This window comes from Carassius gibelio, chromosome B6, assembly GCF_023724105.1.
Source record: "Carassius gibelio isolate Cgi1373 ecotype wild population from Czech Republic chromosome B6, carGib1.2-hapl.c, whole genome shotgun sequence".
Lineage (NCBI taxonomy): Eukaryota > Metazoa > Chordata > Actinopteri > Cypriniformes > Cyprinidae > Carassius > Carassius gibelio.
In genome coordinates this window covers 4,647,151-4,666,869 of record NC_068401.1, presented here as the reverse complement: position 1 = coordinate 4,666,869, position 19,719 = coordinate 4,647,151, and the positions used below count along the sequence as shown (strand labels likewise).

The 19,719-nt window shown below is 36.6% G+C and overlaps 1 protein-coding gene across 4 annotated transcripts in view; it reads right to left on the bottom strand.

The window, feature by feature from the left end:
• Positions 1 to 317: 317 nt before the first annotated feature.
• Positions 318 to 19,719, bottom strand: part of mtss1 (MTSS I-BAR domain containing 1) — a 51,373-nt gene continuing 31,971 nt past the window's right edge. The window contains exons 4-16 of one of the 4 annotated variants that reach the window (XM_052558228.1): positions 16,174 to 16,258; positions 15,972 to 16,063; positions 15,050 to 15,124; positions 9,447 to 9,604; positions 9,026 to 9,133; positions 8,847 to 8,944; positions 8,525 to 8,615; positions 7,451 to 7,573; positions 6,484 to 6,579; positions 6,188 to 6,344; positions 5,844 to 5,870; positions 4,628 to 4,899; positions 318 to 4,061 (exon numbers count right to left, since the gene is read on the bottom strand). In XM_052558228.1, coding sequence (XP_052414188.1) covers positions 3,417 to 4,061; positions 4,628 to 4,899; positions 5,844 to 5,870; positions 6,188 to 6,344; positions 6,484 to 6,579; positions 7,451 to 7,573; positions 8,525 to 8,615; positions 8,847 to 8,944; positions 9,026 to 9,133; positions 9,447 to 9,604; positions 15,050 to 15,124; positions 15,972 to 16,063; positions 16,174 to 16,258 — 2,027 coding nt within the window. In that variant the 3' untranslated portion in view covers positions 318 to 3,416. The remainder of the gene's footprint in view (positions 4,062 to 4,627; positions 4,900 to 5,843; positions 5,871 to 6,187; positions 6,345 to 6,483; positions 6,580 to 7,450; positions 7,574 to 8,524; positions 8,616 to 8,846; positions 8,945 to 9,025; positions 9,134 to 9,446; positions 9,605 to 15,049; positions 15,125 to 15,971; positions 16,064 to 16,173; positions 16,259 to 19,719) is intronic. The other 3 variants (XM_052558229.1, XM_052558230.1, XM_052558231.1) reach the window with 3 other exon arrangements.

Here is a 19,719-nt window from a genome sequence, read left to right as displayed (position 1 = left end):
GTTATTTGATAACTGTAAACAGTTTGCTATTACTATAGCTCATTTTTTAAGAAGCATGATATTACTCTTCAGAATGATCAGAATCAAACTTCAATTCTAAAGTTTGGGTTCTGTAAGACTTTTAAATGTTTCTGAAATAAATCTCTCCTGCTCACCAAGGCTTGAATTGTTTTTAATCAAAAATGCAGTAAAAAAGTAATATAGTGAAATATTATTTTCTATTATTGTTTTAAAATGTATTTCTGCGACCAAAGCTGAATTTTCAGCATTGTAACTCCAGTCTTCAGTGTCACATGATCCTTCAGAAATCAGTCTAATAATTAAAGAAACATTTTAATGTTGAAAACAGTTGTGCAGTTTAATATTTCTGTTGAAACCGATAGTTTTCACAGGATTATCTGATAAATAGAAAGTAAAAAGAACAACATTTATTTGAAACAGAAATATATGCAACATAATAAATGTCTTTAATGGAACTATTGATCAATTAAATGCATCCTTAATGAATAAAAGTGTTATTTCTTTATAAAATTTTGCTTACCCAAACTTTTAAGCCGTATACAATTAGTATACAATTTTACTTACCATACAATAACAATTGCATAGCAAAAATGATAAAAACCAATCAAAAACAACACATAGCAACACCCTGGTAAACCACCCACATTTACAACAGAGCTTTCTAGTGGCTTTTTGCTTTAATGACTACTAAAGTCCTAAAACAGATTTCAAAATGTCAATGGAGAAGAGACTGGTTCACAATAATTATGGTTTCTTCACTTCAATTTGACATTCATCCCTTTCCATTGATGTTTGATCATGAAATGGTCTAGCATACAGAATGCATCAGATGATTAAGGAATCAAAAAGCGAGAATGTTAACAAAAAACAAAACAAACAACAACAAAAAAAAAGTCTAAAAACACTCTTTTGGGTCAATTCATTTCATTCCACCTTTCAATCTAGCAAGTTTATCATTTTGCCTCAAGCTGGAAGATAAATGACTACAGCAGGCAGCACTCATTATGATCCAGCCATCGCTATATCTCAGCAAAGAAAACTTCAACACCGATTAAACGCCCCAGTCATCACTGCCCTGAGCAGCACTAATAGCAATGCAGATTATTAGAGAAACACCTCGGTCAGCTCACCTTTCAGAGTAAAACTATATTCTTTTACACTCCAGGAGCGCTGTACAGCAGCTGCAAGCTAATCCTACAGTAAAAGGCCTGAGGAGCATTGTATCTGGCCATGTCTAAATCACTGCAGAGAGACAAAACAACTGAGCGAGAAATCCTAGACACGGCTCAGACAGGTGTGAAGTAACCCTAGATTGAGAATAACCTGAAAAATAGAAAAAAAAAAAACGGGGGGGAAAAAGAATGCGGTAAGATATGAAGAAACAACTTTTGAAGCAGGAGTGAAAGTTCAAAGCGCACCTGCCAGCACGTGTGTGACAGCTATGATAAATTATAAGACATCAAAGAGAGCACAGATGCCCGCGAAAAATCCCATCAGACCGCAGAAGTGCTTCTGGATATCAGGTTCATTACATTCAGAATCATACTGAGATGAATACGGTCCTAATTAAATCTAGAGGTGCTAAAATGATGTAATTACACCTGTTATTAAATATGTTAAAGACATTGGCGATGCACTTCAACATGAAAGCAAACGTCCAGCATTGGCTTTCATTCAAGAAAACAAAAACACAACCACTTTAATTCTCAGCTCGCCATTACAAGTTAAAATCTGATTCAAAAGAGGTCTAGATTTGGTCAAAGATGTAGTGATTACATCAATATGACCATAAAGTAATAATAACAATAATTGTACTGCAAAATAAAATATTTTTTATTATGATCATTACTACTAAATTAAAATAGAACTATTGTAATATTTCACTGTAAAATAAAAAAAAGTAAGAAAAAATTATTTTTTACAGTACAACTAACAAATAATTAATTTTATTTTTGATGGAAAACGTCTCTTGTCTTAAAGCTTTTCGTTGGTTGACAACATAGTCAACATTTTATAAGCGCTTCTAATGAAGTTTGGAAAGATGGCTGGTGCATGTAGTGCTTCCAAATACACGTTATAAGCGTCCCAAACATACGAGTTCAGGTGGAGCAGATGAGCAGATTTTGATATACTGAAAACAACGGATCAGGAGTTGCTCGCGTGTAAAAGAACACAGTTCTGCGCTTCACGCTAAAACATACCGCATCTATATTTGTTCAATTAAAGCAAAGCTATTGCAATTTGATAGTCGTACTTAACCATATCGCGTCACGGTTTTTGTTTTAATTAAGATGCATTAAAAGATTCTTAAGATATGAGTCTTGAGTTAAGTCTTTCAAAGTGAAAAGACAAGTATACCCTATTTTCCATTGAATAAGCTTCACTTAAATTGGTGGAAGGATGGGACACTTCGATTTCAAACAAAGAAGGCAACTTGCAACACATTCAATCTATAAACCTAATGCAACCATTTACTTTCTTTTCTGGTAATAATAACTGAGTTAAAGGAAGTTTTGTAATTCAAAAACATAAAAAAAGCTCAAATTCATGGGCAAAAAGTAATTATATGAATCAAGTCTTTATAAATCCTCCAGGAGAGCAGATTTATATGCATCTACAGGGCTACAGCATCAAAGCTTTGGTAACCAAATGATTAAAAATGATTCAGAATCAAACAGGTTGAATAAATAACCACAGTGATGCCTTTGTAAGCTCTCACAGTCATAAGCAACACAAATATGATCCACTATTCCAGTCCTTCATTCATCCACCCAATCACATTGTTCCTTCCCTTCCTCCATTCCTCTCATTGGCTGCATTCGCTTCCAGTCATTGGGTGGATTAAAGGCAGTGGGGCAGTTTTCTGTTACCCTAAACTGTACAAAAATAGATGCCTAGTGCTGCTTTATCTAATTTTGAAAACAGACAAGAAAACTAAATTAATAATAATACAACAGTCTTTCAATTGTTTCGCTAATATATACAGAAGTTTTTGATCTCTAACCAGAAGGCTGAGTGCTTTATCCTTGCGAATACGACATAAACAAATAATTTGAATATATCTTAAACTCCGATGCTCAATCTAGATCTCTAAAGACATATATATCTGTATATATAGGTTTACATATATTTATAAAGCACACAGCCTGCAGAATTAATTCGCAACCTTCGCATAGACACTGCTAAACAGTTACTTTTCGCGCACAGTGTAGTTAAATTGAACTTCTTTTCATGTGGCAGGAGTCGCACATTAGTCAACAGTTTTGCCTCAACTTAAAAACAACAAAAAAAAGAAACGCAAACCTCAACAAAAAAAGGCATGAAAAAGTCGTTAAACGAAAAGGAGCCAAAGGCAACCGTAAAAAAGTCACAGATGAATTCAAAGAAAAATGAAATCAGTTGAGATGGCTGGGGGTGATTAAAGGAGCCGAACGGTCATTGGTTAGTGTCCGACGTAGTTTGACTCCTCTTCGGATCATACTCAACATGTCACCTCCGCTGCCTGGATCAGGAACGCCGTCGACATGATCCACACCAGGCTGAGCAGAATTGATCTTCCCGCTTTCAGGGGGCAAGCTGGAACTGTGAGCTGCCATGTTTTGAATCTGCTTCTGATTTTGATGTTGCTGCCGTTCGAGTTTCTGCTGGAGCTCTTTTTGATTTATCTGTTGATATTGCGGCTCCTGCGGTTGGTTATACTGCTGTTGGTGATTATATTGCTGTTGATTATATTGTTGTTGCAGCTGTTGTTGTTTTTGATGATGATGATATTGCCTCTGCTGCTGTTGGTGCAGTGCATACTGCTGTTGCTTGCTCATTTGATACAGCGGCTCTGTGCCACCCACTGGTGGCTGTCCAGGAAACATGGAATAGTATGGAGGCGGCATTGCACTCAGACTCTGAGTGGACGTACAGAGGTTATGTCTGGTGTGAGCCAGATCAGAACCAGGTAACCTGTTACCCTGCGTCACCCCTGGAGGGCACATGGTCTCCTCACTGCCGCTTAGGCCGGCGGTGGAAACGGACGCCTTCATCGGCACCTAAGAGCAGGATGAAAGTGGTTTTCTTATTAATACTATAACAATGGCAACTTGAAAACATACAGCCTCTTTTTAACATGATGCTGTTAAAAACTTGCACTCAACATGGCTGAACAATCAGATAAAAAAATACAGTAAAAACGGTCATATTTAATATTACTACAATTTTAAATAACGTATCTATTTTAAAAATGTAACTTGCGAGGCTGAATTTTCAGCATCATTACTCCAGTCTTCAGTGTCACAAAATCCTTCAGAAAGCTTTCTAATTAACTGGAAACCAGGACATTTTTCAGGATTATTTTCAAAAAAAGTTCAAAAGAACAGAATTTATTTTAAAATTTAAATATTTTGTAAAATTATAAATGTCTGTAGTTTTACCTTTGATCAATTTAATGCATTCTTGTGGAATAAAATGATTAATTTCTTCCAATTTTTTTAAAAAAATAAAATTAAATTAAATTCCCAATTCTTCAAAATTGCTTCAGAATTATGCTAGAAATTCCAGCAGGTCTCTTTTACACAGTTTAAAATTGTTCTGAGTAGAGTTTGAGTAGATGAAGGACCTGTGGTGTGGAGATGGGGATAGGCACTCCTCCACTGATGGTCCCACGGCGGATGTTGGGCTTGCTGGAGGGTTTACGGCGGATGGTGGCTGTGTGGGGTCCTATAGGCTCTGGATCCATCAACAGGCTAACAGTAGAAGCCGGCCTCTTACTTTGAAACATCTTGCGGTAATTGAGACTCAAGTCGCTGTTGCGAGGAATGGTGGAAGATCTATCAAATTCAGACTGGCTGTGGGCGTCCTCTCCTCCATGCAGCGAGATGTAGTCATAGTCTGAAAGAGAGAGAAACACAAAATGAGGAGAGTCACATACTGAGATAATGCTGAATGATAGCATTTTTATATTGTCTTGAAGAGAAAAATTTAATTCAAGCAGAAATTACATATGCAGAGAATGACAGTGGAAGAAAACACAACAGCTGTTCAGCATGTCTCAAAATTTCAGGGTTTAACAATAAAGATGGCCCAACTTTGTGAGTGTGTTCCAGACAGGACAGTGCATGGGTTTTTCTACCTAGCAAACTTAACTTCCCTTTTGTGATGTCATTATCTAGTAGCTCATTTTAATTAGTAAGATGTTTAAATTAAACCTACAAATGCATTTTATATAGTTTAAATAGTGTGCATGTATATATATATATAATGAAAAATATAAAAAAAAATTATATGTGTATATATACAAACACATACAAAAAAAAGCCCCCAAAAACCTTTTTTTTTTTACATTTTGAAAAGATGGACTAGCAGAAAAAATTATTTGTAAAGGGAAAATTATGCAAATTGAACATGCATATACAATTTGTAAACTAACAAGTATACTAAAAAAAAAAAAAAAAAAAAAAAAAAAGATTTTTATCATTATTAAATAATTGCACTAAATTGACAGCCCTTAAACATTACTCCATGAAGACAACAGTACTAGATTACCATCTAAAAACAACAACAACAAAAAAACGCAAACAAAAGCTCTGTTTAAGAGTGTGTCTTTCAGATAAACTCGGGCAACATGAGAAGATGGACAACAGACTTGACAACTGACGAGATGCCACATGGTTGCACACACTCAGATCTTATGCATACAGATAACACTCTTTCAACAAGGAATGCCTGCAAAATGACATGGATTCCCTAAAATCAAGACATTTAAATGTTTATTATTGGTATATATGATTACAATGAGAATAATCAAATCTATGCAATGACATTCAGAAACCTACCATAAAGAGGAGGTTCTTTCTTTACCACTGTAAAAGAACAATAAAGTACATTTAACATGTATACAACAGCCCAGAAACATGCACTTTGGACAGCAATTGAAGCCTGTGATTTGGGCAAGCACATCAGATTTAGTCCAAAATTGGACTACTTCGCACATCTGATGTGCACACAAACCACAAATCAGATTACTGTGTTAAGGGGAAAAAGGGTTAAAATGCTAAACAAAAAAATATATCTAGATTGAGCTTGGTTTATCATTTCTCCAAGATGTGTGCAAAGAAGGAAAATTACAGAACAGAAACGAGCAGCTCATGCATGTAAGCGTACATACAGGCATACTGACCGTGCTGCGAGGGAATGGTGTCTTCGGAGCACGACGGTGTGGTCGTCTGGGTGCTGTATCCGCTGGAGCAGTGGAGGGAATCTCGGCTGGTCCGAGGAGCTTCTGAATTAAACCCGCCTCCAAGAGTAAGAGCCAGCTGCTCCCTGGCTGACTGTGCCTATGGATGGGAACGAGAGCCAATCAGAGATCAGTAAAGGTCTGGAGTCAACCACAATGATTCCAGTAGAATCAAAGGGTGTATCAAATGCACTCTGTTTTTGCTTAGAAATAATTTCTGCATTTAAATCAGCACGTACCTTGTCCGAGATGGACAGTGTCCTGGCTCTCTCCTCATGCCCGCTGTAAGCTTTAAGCAGTGGGGGCATGGAGGTCCCGTTCTCGGTGCCTTTCTCCTACACAAAAAAATATACTCTATTAGTCCATCTCAACTTAGTAAATAGCAAAAGACACTATGACACACTGTAGTCACAAAGTAATAAGGATTTAAAGCCAACATGAAATGGTGTTCACAAATCAGTTTTTTTTTCCATTATAGAAATTAAGTTCAATGGAAGTAAGAAAAAAAAAATGCAAATATAAAATGTCCTGCTTGAAAAAAAAGAAAAAGTATTATTTTAATAGTGGATCAATTAGAATATATTTTTTACAGTTGCCAAAAAATGTATATGTAAAAAAAAAAAAAAAACTTATATTCATACAAATTTGCGAATATGATCAAAAATGTCTGCAGTGGCTGACAAAATGATACCCTGGTAGGGAAAGAGTTAAATAATACTAAAATATTTTATATTTTATAAAGGCTGCATTACCTAAAACAACAGCATATATCCTAAAAAGCAACTCTGTCATTGGATAACATTAAACCATCAGCAGGAAAATGTTATAAATAGCAGACAAAAAGGCCAGAAATGTATGTAAACAGTCCGTTCTGATTTCATGTTGACTTTATTGATGCTTTGCTAAGTATTTAGTTAGATTGGCCTGTCAGAGCATTCCGATTTTTGGGGTTAGAGATATGAAAAATGGTTAATATGTTAATGTATATTCAAAAACAGAAATTAGTTTTCTCCTTGTGTAAATTTATCAGGTGTCCCTCTAAATGGTCTGCAGAGGGCGCTGTCTACCTACACAGACAGAACCTCCACACATGCACAAAGACAAACAAGGAAGTAAACCACCAGAGAGGTAAGTGTCCAGTAGTTCATGCAACATTAATGAGTCCATTCACAGTTACACACAGCACTACACTGAGTCTATGCTCACAGTGCTCCTGTGCCGCAGGTGTTGGCCACGGTGGCCCGTGCGAGGGATTGTGGGAGAATTCCCCTCACTGAGAGATCGAGCACCTTCCTCCCCTCCGACCAGGAGGAGAGGACTGCGTGAGCGCTGGGAGATGGAGGTGAGGGGCAGAGAGGAGTGGAACAAGAGAAAGATGAGATTAGATCAATCCAAGCCTCCATCAAAATCCAAACCCCCTTAGACCCCTTTACAAATTGTTGAAAGTAAATGCTTTCTGGTTTTCTGTTCAATGCCTGACTGGAAAATCATAAAATGGCACTTGTTGATCTGTCTTTTAAAATATATACATATATCACATAATATAATAAACAATTTTAAAGAAAGTAAAATCACTGGTTGATTTTGAGATGTTACATTAAAGTGTTCATTTTATCACACTTCATCTTTTAGGTCTGTAGATTTCAATTACAATACATATATTTAAAGGCTTTTTTTCTCAAGATTAAGAAGTATTTTCTCCTGCACTGAGAAAGAAATTTCAGCAGTTCATACACCAAACTTGAAATAGATCTGTAAAATCTATCATTTGTCAAAAAAATTTGAGAAGAATTTTGAACATGGCTTTGTCTAACGTTCAGATTTCTGTTCCGGAAATCTATGCAAATAAGTGCATTTTTTTATATTTGCAGAATTTACTCATTTAAACAGCATTTTAGAATGCTTGCAATACAAAATGTATCGTCTTAATGAACTGGGAAAGTATGGTGATGTAATCACAACAGTGAAGTACTACCTTATTACCATTACACTTGGACTGCAATACCAAGACAAACTACATGAAATCTTCTATATTATTTGCACTGAAGAACTGTCCAGTGATGTGTGTATTGATGGTCAATTTGCTCATTTGATTTTGGGGTCCGAAGAGGTTGGATTTTGAGGAGGTCTGGATTATGCAGGCTGTACTTGTTCCTATGCGCTGAATGAAGCCGTATGTGTGTTCTGAGTGACAGATTATTTCTTAGGATTTGTACACCAGTTGGACTAGGTACATTTTGGACCCTCAGTTTTGTGTTGTGGAGCATGTATCCATGATACCTGTGTTACTTCTGGTGCTCTCAGATGAAGCCCATCTACTGCACTGGAGATGGAGTCCAGAGATGGGACATGACGCACAGAGGTGTAGTTACTGAAACAGAGAGAGAGTTTATACTGATTATTTACAATACACATTTGTTTGTTACGTTAGTGTCAATTTTGCAAAAATAGCATGTTAAATACAACGTAAAAAATAAATGAAATTGGCCTTTGCAACCCAATCACTAAAATATTAATATATTATCAGTAATTCAGATAACATTCTAAGGGCAAGTTAGCTAACAATTCTTGCACAAACATTTCTTCCCGACACCAAACTCACCTGCTGATGCTGCTCTTGCGTGATAGCGTGTTGCTAGGAGACGCGGGTGGAGTCTGATAGGAGTAACTGTAATCGGAGCCTTTCAGGTCAAGAATAACCTGCATAAATAAAACCAGAGCAGAATGTCAGAGATCAAGCTCACACAGACACAATGTGGCTGATTAGAGTCCACGCAGCACCTGTTCGCTAGCAGGAGGCAGTGTGTTGGGATCAGCCGTCAGGTTGCCAAGATCTTCTAGAATTGTCTGTAAGTGGGTGACTTCACCAAGCATGCTTATCTCTTCATCCTGAAAATACAAAGAAAAAAAATGGCATGACAATATTAAGCAGAATATATATTTTTTAATTATTGAATCATTTCCATGACGATTAGGCATAACTCTAAAGCATTTTGATTGTAATACAGTAATGAGAATCATCCTGTTTAATGAGAAACAGCATCAGCCTTCAAAACGAACCACTACCGCATTCTATTGTACAGTTAGGGTTATCTCTTTTTGTGAAAATGTTATTGAAACATGACAAAATGCTGTGGTCTTATTCAAAGCATTTTCTTTTTGCAAAATATAATGTCTTACCAGAGTCTGTTCAGACACTCACCAGGACAGGTTTGAGCATTGTGACGAATGAGCAGAATCTTCCTCTTTCCTCGACAAGTGCTCGACACACGGCTCTCTTCTCAGTCTCTTCTAGAACTGCGTAGCGTGTGTTGACATCCTGAAGAGCGCTGTCCAGCTGCATCCGCACCTCGTCTTTACCTACACAAACACAAAGACATTCCAATATTCATATATTATTTACATTAATTTTAATGCACATTTATGATAGTAATAGTAATATTAAAGAATGATGCATTAAGTATTATTATTTCTTATTAAAGCTAAAATCAAATAAAAAGTTTTGTTCATCAACTGAACTATATTTAAAAAATATATATATTAGAAAAATAAATAAATAAATAAAATAAAATAAAAAAAAAACACTGAAAATTAAAATGTTGCCTTGGCAAAAGTACTAGATAAAGAAAAAAAGGCTAGGAAGTAATGATAAATGTTATAAAAGTATTTAAATATTGCTAAAGCAGCACTGGATGCAAAACAGCTTAGTCTTGCTGATATTTGAAGGAAGGAATAACCTGCCTGGTAACTTTATGCTAAAACTTATGATGTTTTCAACCACTAGGAGTCAGTACAGTTTCTACAAACACTTACATCATGCAAATATGTGCTGCAATGCTAATAGGTGTTCTAAGAGCCAGGCTGTGCAGATTTCATTGGTCATTGGTGACCAGGCGTGACGACGGATCTGAGGTCTGGTAATGGCACACAGGTGGACTGTATGGTGTGCATGTGTTGCCACTGAGAGCCCCCTCACATTCCATAGTAGCTACTAGATAATACTACTGCACTACTGCTGTTTTTAATGACTAGCACTGATATCCAGATTCTATGGTGCTGGGCAGCTAATATAATGCGGCTTAATTAAAGAAAATAAGACATACCATAAATGGACTTACTCACACATTCTAAAAATCACAGAAAAACATTAACTGGCAAACATAATGATACAAGTTTACACAAAAGATAGAAAAAAAGAAGCAAAGTATTTAATGTAAGAACATAACAGTGATTTTTAATTATGATATGATGACAGCTCCTGTCTCCTGGTGCTTTACTGATGAAGTGCATTGGGGGAAATGTGAGGTTAATCACATTTCGAGGTTTGTTTACCTCATGCCAGCACATACCACATGAGGAGCTTCAAACACATGACCTGGCCTTTTAACAGAATGAAAAAACAGAATGCTACTTCTTGCACTGCGCGTTCTCAGATCTCTTGGTGTGAGTGGTGTGTGTGCGTGTGTGTGTGCATCAATTAAAGCAGCGCATTAATATAGAACAGTGATTTAACCAAACGGTTTTAATGCATTTTCCTTGACACACACACATACAGTGGTGCTCAGTACGGTCACACTGTTTGTCTGTTATTCAATAAAGTTTAAAAAATAATTTATGAAAAAAATCCTCTGAAACTTTTTGCATGAAAATCATTTGTTTATTATTATTTTTATTATTTATACGGTAATCCTCCTGATAAGGTTCATAAGCATTTAGCGAGTCTAGTTTGCATTTTAATCGAATAACAGAATCAGATCCACAAGTGTTGCACAAGCGCCACAGCACAGTAAATCTCAACAACCTCTGCAAATCTGTTTAAGTGCGGAGTATGCATTTTTCGGATTTAAGCAATTCTCGTCAGTGTTGCGGAACTCCGTTAAGTCCTTTGACCTTCCAGGCAGAGATGTGAACATGGTGCTCGAGTACATTGACCTTGTGCTGGATTGTGTCACTGCATGTGTGTTTAGATGCTCTTAGACCATTACACCTTTAAACACAGCCTGCAGTGAAGGCTGAAAGAAACCTGGTTGGGTAGGACAGCTTAGGGCTGGGGTCATCATCAGTTTAAAGGGCAAAGGTCACTAGGTCTGTTGATGAATCCCACGGCCTGTCTGTAAGACAAATGGCTTAGGACACATGCAGCTCTATCTTAAATATGTTACAGGAGGCTGTTTCATGTTAACAGAATACACTCCAACACAGAGAAATGTGAAAGAGTGACAACAACCCCTCAGAACACGCTGACATCACCCTAGAAACAGCATAGCAACTATTAGAGAGTGCTAAGATGACTTCAGGCCAGCAAAATTAATAAGCAGGTGATACACCACAAACATAAATCAGTAACTTTGACTCCGCTACTAGGAAACCGCCTAAACAACTTAATAGCATCATCCTGAAAACCACCTAAAAACACACTAATATCACGAAAAGTTTTGCACTGGCAAGTACCACTCGAATCGAAAAAATATATATAAATGAATTATTTATTAATAAGATACACACAAATATTATTTCATAAATAATTGTATATCAAAAAATTTAATGATCTATGGGAAATTATGAGTTTTATATGAAGCAGAACAGAGTGGAAAGACCCATGCACATTTTAGAAAAGTAACAGCTTTAGTGTTTAGTTCATTTGAGCTCTTTAAACACAAAACAAACCTCGTGATGGGAAAATAACCCAGAGGTGTGTGCGCCACAGAGACGTTCCCAGAGGTCTAGAGAGCCCGAGCGGTTGGAAGCTATGATGTCATGAGCAGACACCTTCTCTCCACAAACACATGCACTGTGCAGGTTTTCTGGGAGAAGTAGGGCAAAGGAACCTTACTGATGATGATGATGATGATAGTAGGTGTTACTGCATTGGATCTGTGACCAAGAGACCTCGAGGATTTCATTTTTAAATGAGTGCACAGCAACACGTGAATATACCTGGCCTGTATATAATTGAGCATACAAGGTCTAAATAACATGCAAATAAAGAGAGGAAATCATTTATCACTATATTAAATGGGAGATGAAATACAAACATATTCTAGATGTTCAAAACGTAAAAATTTTGTTAATTCATACGCCAGAGAGTCCAGAGATCTCAAACACAGCAGCAATGGCATTGGAATACTAATGTGCATGTGTTTTAATAATTCAGATCCAGTGCTCTTTTTCTTCACAATCCCCACACAGACGGGTCCAAGTCTTCAGAGCGGTCTGCCCCCGTAGACCTCCGAGTAACACAAATGCAAGATACAATGACAAATGTGCACTCCGAGACGCATCATAGGTCTAGATGCCATATTTATTTTCATTTTCTCACCATCTGTGAGAGTTATGACAGTACATCAAACAGCACTAGGAGGGGTTTATGGGTGTGCTGTGGTGATCTAAAAGCACTAGCCTCTGAATCACTTATGCTAACACTTCATCTTGTGATTCAGACGGTGTCGGGCAAGGCCATGTTTTCATCTTACAGATGCAGATGACTAACATCACAGTAAGGGACTCTGTTAGTGGGAGGTACAACAGATAAAAGTAATGATTTTTATTGGAAACGTAACTTTTTTTTTTTAACATGCATGTAGTAAACTTCCAAGTAGAGATTAGCTTTGGTGAGTAAACCAATCTTAAGGTACTAGTTATTTGGAAATGCAAAATAAGATGGGGCAGAAAATGCAAATATAGAACACTGATCTAATTGAAACACTAAGATACAAACAGTCTGCCAGAGAACTACTAATGAATTCGAATAAGATCTCTCATGTAAATATCCCCAAATAAATGCGTCCAGCCTTATTGAACAGATTTCCCTTTAGTTTTCAGTTTTCATGATCAGTAAGTGGCTGATAAAACCAAAAGATAAACTGGATCTGAGGTCATATTACTCCTAAATACAAGACAAGGCAGATCGTGCAGACGTAGCAGAACCCTTCCAAATGAAAGGGAGTGTATGACCACAGGGTGTTTTCCCAATGTTGGGAAAGATGACATGCCAATGGAAGGAAGGATGGGGGATCTCCTTCCTCTTGAAGAGTTTGTGTGGCCTTGAGCTATGAGCTATCCTGGAGACAATGTTCAGACAAAAACTGCTCATTTCCTCAAATGCTTTCTTTTTTATGCATACAATCACATTCCAACCACCTTCACTAAACAAAACAAAAATAAATCCCTCTATGTAGTCCCTTCAATCAATGTCACATGATTCTTCAGAAATCATTCTAATACGCTGATTTCATGCTCAAGAAACATTTCTTCTTCTTAATGTTGAAAACTGTTGTGCTACTTAATATTTTTATGGAAACCTTGATTTTTTTTCTGAAATGTTTGAATGGAGTTCAAAACGCCAGCATTTATTAGAAATATTAATCTTTTGTGGCACTGTAATGTCTTTACTGTCACTTTTGATTCATTTAAAAGTACCAAGTTTTTTCTTAAATCTTACTAACCCCAAACTTTGTATATATAGCTGACATTATTTACTATGAAGGGTCTCCTCGGAAAGAAGATTATCATACTTGAGGGTCCAGAAAGCTCATAAATCATAAAATGGAGTTTAATCAGGGGTTTTATGCACAAGCACACAGAAAATGCAAAAGTAATTTTTTTTACATTCTCTGGAAATGTTGAGTAAGCATTTGCATGATGGTGGAGTGTTGACCCTTCAAACTGACCAGAGCAGAAGTGTCTCTTACTGTTGCCCATACCCATGCACACACAGCTGAAGCAGACGACATCAACCATAGAGACAGAACACATCTGCATACGCATTTATCTCTCTCGCTGCCTCTTTTCCATGAATTCAATTAATCATGGCTCCATTTATCCCTAACGTCTCTTCCTCCATCTTAAACTCGTTTCATCCCAACACTCTCATAATTATTCCAACACAACACTATTCCAATCTCAAGTCTTTGTTAATCATTGAATAAAAAAGCTTAATGTCACATCTAAACCATGTTTCACACTAAAATCAAAGTACTTATATTTTGTTTAAAAAAATGGTATTATCAAATTTATTTTGCATTGCAATATTATTGCCATGAGAATTATAAATACTCTCACCTTCCCAAGTTCCCATCACCATAGCATGCTTTACTCTATTTTCATTGTTAATTTAAACCAAACCTATTAAAAACAATTCACAACACTAGATAAAAACAGTTACCTATTCAAGTGTAGATACTAAATTACTTAATTATTAATAAAAAAAAGTACAATAAAAGTATAAAAATAAAAAAACAGTAATTTGTAAAAACTTTTTTTTACAGTAATGCAAAACAATAATGATAATTCGGGGATGAACTGTAATGAAAATAACATCAAAATGGAAACAATCTTAATTCGACACAAGCTTTATTTTCTTAATTTAATATTTTGGGGTGAAATATGACTTGCATATGATCTTTTATAGGCGATCTGAAGTTCTCTCAAAAACTTTATCAGGTTTTGTTGGTGAAATCATGGCATCGTCATTCAGCACTTGATTTATTTTCGTGTAGATCTAGTTTTTTGGTCAAGCTGTAAAATAAACACTGAAGGACTATTTCAATTGAACATTCGGTTCGAAGTGCATTATGACTGAGGACAAGATGGCCCAGGTTGACGCCATGACAACACGGGGTGTGGCACCAGCAGAAGTCATGGGCATGTTGTGTTTAGACAGAGATCTGAGGTCAGTGATTGGCGAGTGTGTAACAAGACAACAGGAATTCATATGTTGCAACACACAGAACATAATTGAGGCAGTATTTACCCAAGGTGTTCACCCTCAGTGACTTTCGTTCAATGAAAAGCATCAGTTCTTACCTTTTTTAACCTTCTTCTGCAGTTTAATCGTATCTGAAGATTTCTTCTTGATCTCTGCTCGTGCTTTCTTATATTCTACAACAACAAAGACAGGGAAAGAAGAACATTAGCCTCTGCAGTGGAAGCAAAAGCTAAATGTTAATAATAAAGGCAGTGGTTCAAATCCCTAATCTTAAATAAGAGCACCAATAACAACGTTGCCTGCCTTAGCAAGCACTGCTAATAAATGATTCACAATGATGTCAAATGAAACGACCCCTTAGCAACCTCAGACAGACGTGTTGGAGATAGCATGGGTGTAGCGTGGCGAGCTGCAAGCTAACTGATTGAATGCCTAATCTTGTGTATGACATAATGGATTGTTCTCATGAATAATTAATCCATTGTGAGCTCTAATATAACTGTCTGAGGGACTCCCACAGAGTTAAGATTCATTTAATAATTAACAGTGTGCAGCTAACAGGACAGGTTTTCCAACGGTTATATTGTCGAGGTCAAGTTTTTTTGTGTGCCAATAACAATCATAACTCAGTTTTTATGCCCATTTTCCTCTTTGTTACTGCACTCTTAAGATTTCTATGTAAACGGTTTCATAGTATAATTAACCCATCTCAAAAGGATAAAGAAATACTGGATTCCATTAACATTTTAATTAACAATTAAATGTTTTTTGTATATTTTTAATAGATAAAGTTTGAACACTCTGTATTGAACAGTCTGTTCTTCTAGTTATTGTTTTTATTCAGCTTGAACATGAATTTTTTCATTTTCAGGAGAACGCTACCTTTAAAATCAACCCACTAAGTTTGAAAAACCTCCATTAAAGGATTCAAATGATACTTTACCTCCTGCCGTACACACAGAGATTAAATACTAAACCTGTTGAATTCTGATTATATCACACAGGGAAGGAGGCCGATACCTTTGGCATGGTCTTTATCCAGCTGACTGCCAACCTTTTTCCACTCTTCAATTTTCAGTTCCAGAGGAGTGATCAAGTTATCCATGAGAGCCCTGCACACACACACACACACAAACACAGTTAATGCGTTGTATAATACATAATCTTTATTACCAATTCAACTAATGAGCTTATGAAAAACAAAACAATTAAGCAGTCATACGTGGTGAACAGTTTGAGCTTATTCTCAATGCTTCTGTGTCTCATACACATCCTGGTCAAAGCCGATCCAATCTCTTTCGTCGCTCCTGGAAATAAAAAAAAATAAGAGAGGAAATTAATATCAGTGTCTTTAATCTTCCAAACTTTCATTCTGAGCTCTATCAGAAGCTGTGATGCCAAGAGGAAAAACATGTTGCTTAAGAATCCTGAAAGAACGGTTTCGTCACATTGTTCTCTTCTCTCTTCTCTTTAATCCTGTCTTTCCCTCTCTCTTTCTTTAATAAGTGGCTGAATGGGCTTCATTTTGTAACATGTCTCAGACAGTTTGCAACATAACTCCTCTTATCTTTCACAGGAATGTGTGCTTCAAATGAAGCAACGCAGATTTCTCATTATTGAAGATTAAAGGAATCATTTGCCCAAAAAAAGAAGCTCCTATCATAATTTCTCACCCTCCTGACGTTCCAAATCTGTCCGCCTCATGGATTCATTGATATGATCCAACTAAAAGAGTGGTTTGCTAACAGCATCATATGGCTTCAGAAGACTTAGTGAACAAGTAATATGTGCTATTTTTATGCACATCCTTTTTGAGGCTCAAAAGTGTCGGTTGCACTGTAATTGCATGGAAAAGAGCATGGAAAATAGGCAAACGTTCTTCCAAAGAAGAAGGAAAGTCAGTCATACAGGTTTGGAATGACATGAAGGTGAGTACATAATGGCAAGAATTTCATTTCACTGAGGTGGGTAATTACGTGCATTCACGATCTGACTGTTACAGAATGACTTGAAGCACATTTGACCTAGTTTCCTTCAGCACAGGCCTTGTACCTGCATCAGGTTATTCTGACCCAGAAGAAGGGAGGACAGGACACATACACACACACACACACACACACACACACACACACACACACATATATACATATATATCAAACTATAAACCTCTTTAATGCTTTGAGGAATTAGTGCTCCGGACCCAAAGTTTTAAACAGGTCAATTACTTAGCTTCTGCATAATCAGACTAATTCATCACTGCAGCAAAGCCTCCAGCATGCAGCGAGAGCACTGCACATTCATCAAGAGACTGCTCACACAGACAGGGTGCCAGCAGACCCAGCTCTTCCACAGCCCCTCAAGCCTATGCACTCATTATCTGTGGTTAGCATAGCAAACTTCATCTAGTTAAAATGAATGTATTTACCAATCCAGTGTGTTCGAAATGATCGCTATAGATTGTATTCATTATAACACAATGATTTTCAAATCATTCACCTTCTAGGTAAGGAAATAAGTTTAAAACAATCAATCTCTCACAATCAGGAAAGACAGCCCATTTTTAGGACCACACACACACACACACACACACACATCTGGACTTTTTTCCAACCTAAAGTCAGCTGAGGAAAGGATGCTAAATTTTTGGGCTAGCACATGTACAGCCGAGAAGAACAGCCAAAAAAAGCTTTATTTAATCACTGATCTGAGACAATCCAACTATTCACTTGCTAACAGTTAAGGTAAACATCTGGGAAAGGCATAGACTAGACTGGCTTCCTAACAGCCTCTATGATAAATTACTATAAGAGTAATTCTGATTACAAAAGCAGATAAACTAGTTAGATTATACATTAAATCGCAATGATACATACATTAACCAGCCCACCCATTAACACAAAAAAGGTCACATTATCTAATGAGTCGAACACTCTGAAATAACATAATTGATATTAACATAATCTACCCTGTGATTAAACAGTGAGTGAAATGTTCAAATAAATTGTGTTAATCAGATATAGTTTATATTGGAATGCTGACTGTGTTTTAACAGGATATAGCTGATGCAATATGCAAATTATGCTCAACACGACTGGCTGAAAAACTTGCCATTCACTTGCCGTAAATATGCACTTTGCTTTCAGTTTCATTCTGTCATTACTTAAGTCCTCTTCAAATAACCAAACATTTCATTGAACCATAAAAAGTGTAAAGTAACACAATTTAAATCATCCCATTGAAAGAGTCTCACTCCACTTTGCATTTACACAAATATAATAATTTAATTAATTTCATTTCGTTATTCATTTACATTTCTTTAAAAAACATTTACATTTCTGTGTAGTTGCCAAATTTCCCACAAAACCTGAATTTCTGCATCTGTTATCACTGAGGTACATTATCATTGTAACGTAAACATACAGTATTTTATCTCATATACATATTTTATAACATACAATAAAAAAAAAGAAAGTGAACCTTGCATGCAAATCACAAGTTAAAAGTCCAATGTTCAGAGCATTTGCAGCAGTCAGAATTTACACTGAGACACCTAGACAGAGTGTGAAAACACCCTTCTATTTATCTCTCGCATTACTATCACTGAAGTTAATCCTTGATGCTGTTCTCTTTTTTCCATTAAAGCTCTTCGCGTAACTACATCTCTGTCACTGTACTTCCTGCTAAGTGTTTCCCAGGTCTGTAGCCTGGGGCAGCGCAGGACTGGACATGTCATATCATATCATGCACCTCACTGGTCTCTTTGTTGCTGTTTGCGTGTTGTGTGATCTTCAGCACAGCCACTAGTGCCACAAACTGGTCTCTGTTGATGTTTTGAAGTCAAATGATTCGGCTGGGGAGGTGGGACGTCACACCCTGACGCCTCGGGCTGACTCTCAGTAAGACTCATTACTGCCACATCATTTCACACGCGAGATCTCAACATGTTATCTGCTGGGGGTTAAGTGATTAAACTTTCCAATGTCTCTGGTGTTGATCAACCGGTGTCAAATAAAGAGAGCACAGATGACACAAACTTGTAAGAACAGTTCTCAAACTCTATAATTCCAGGTGTTTGAGTGTAAAAGTCAGGCAGGCCGCCAAACTAACCAGTTGCCAATGTAAAAACAGTGTGAAATTAGTTGTTCCCTTCTTTAATTCCTAGTAAGAGTTACAGATCAAGCTGATTGCACCATTCTGTATATTCTTGGAATAAAACTTCACCACCTAGCCAATTTTCCAACCACTTTAAAAGCAACTGTTATGCTTGGTGGAAACCACAAAAGGCAGCCCTTAATTAATTTAACTTCCTGTAACTGTCCAAATCGGCTATCTATTCAAAACATTGCCAAACAATGGCATACCACTTTTTAGTCTAGCTAGGTTGGAATTTTGCCCTAGCGATTAGCACACAAATGCTGACACATTAAGTCAGTTTTGTACGAATATAGCTCCAAAAGTGTTCCAAATCCTCTCTTTTCCCCATAATTTCCTGTTATCTTGTCTGTGTCTATAAAGAAAAAGTAATAAAAATGGCTTCTTTAGTTAATGAAGTGAAAAATAAGCTTTGTTTGAATATTAGAAATGCATCCGAGGGCAAAATTGAGATAAAAAGGTGGGCTGAGCTAAGAGGTAGTTTGTGTTTTTCTTCACTTTTATACTTTTATAATGCACTAAAAGGGCTGAGTGTTATCAAAATCATACATCACAATTAAAAATAATTAAGTAAAAAGTGAAATACTTACAACCCACTTAGCAGCTATCAGATTAT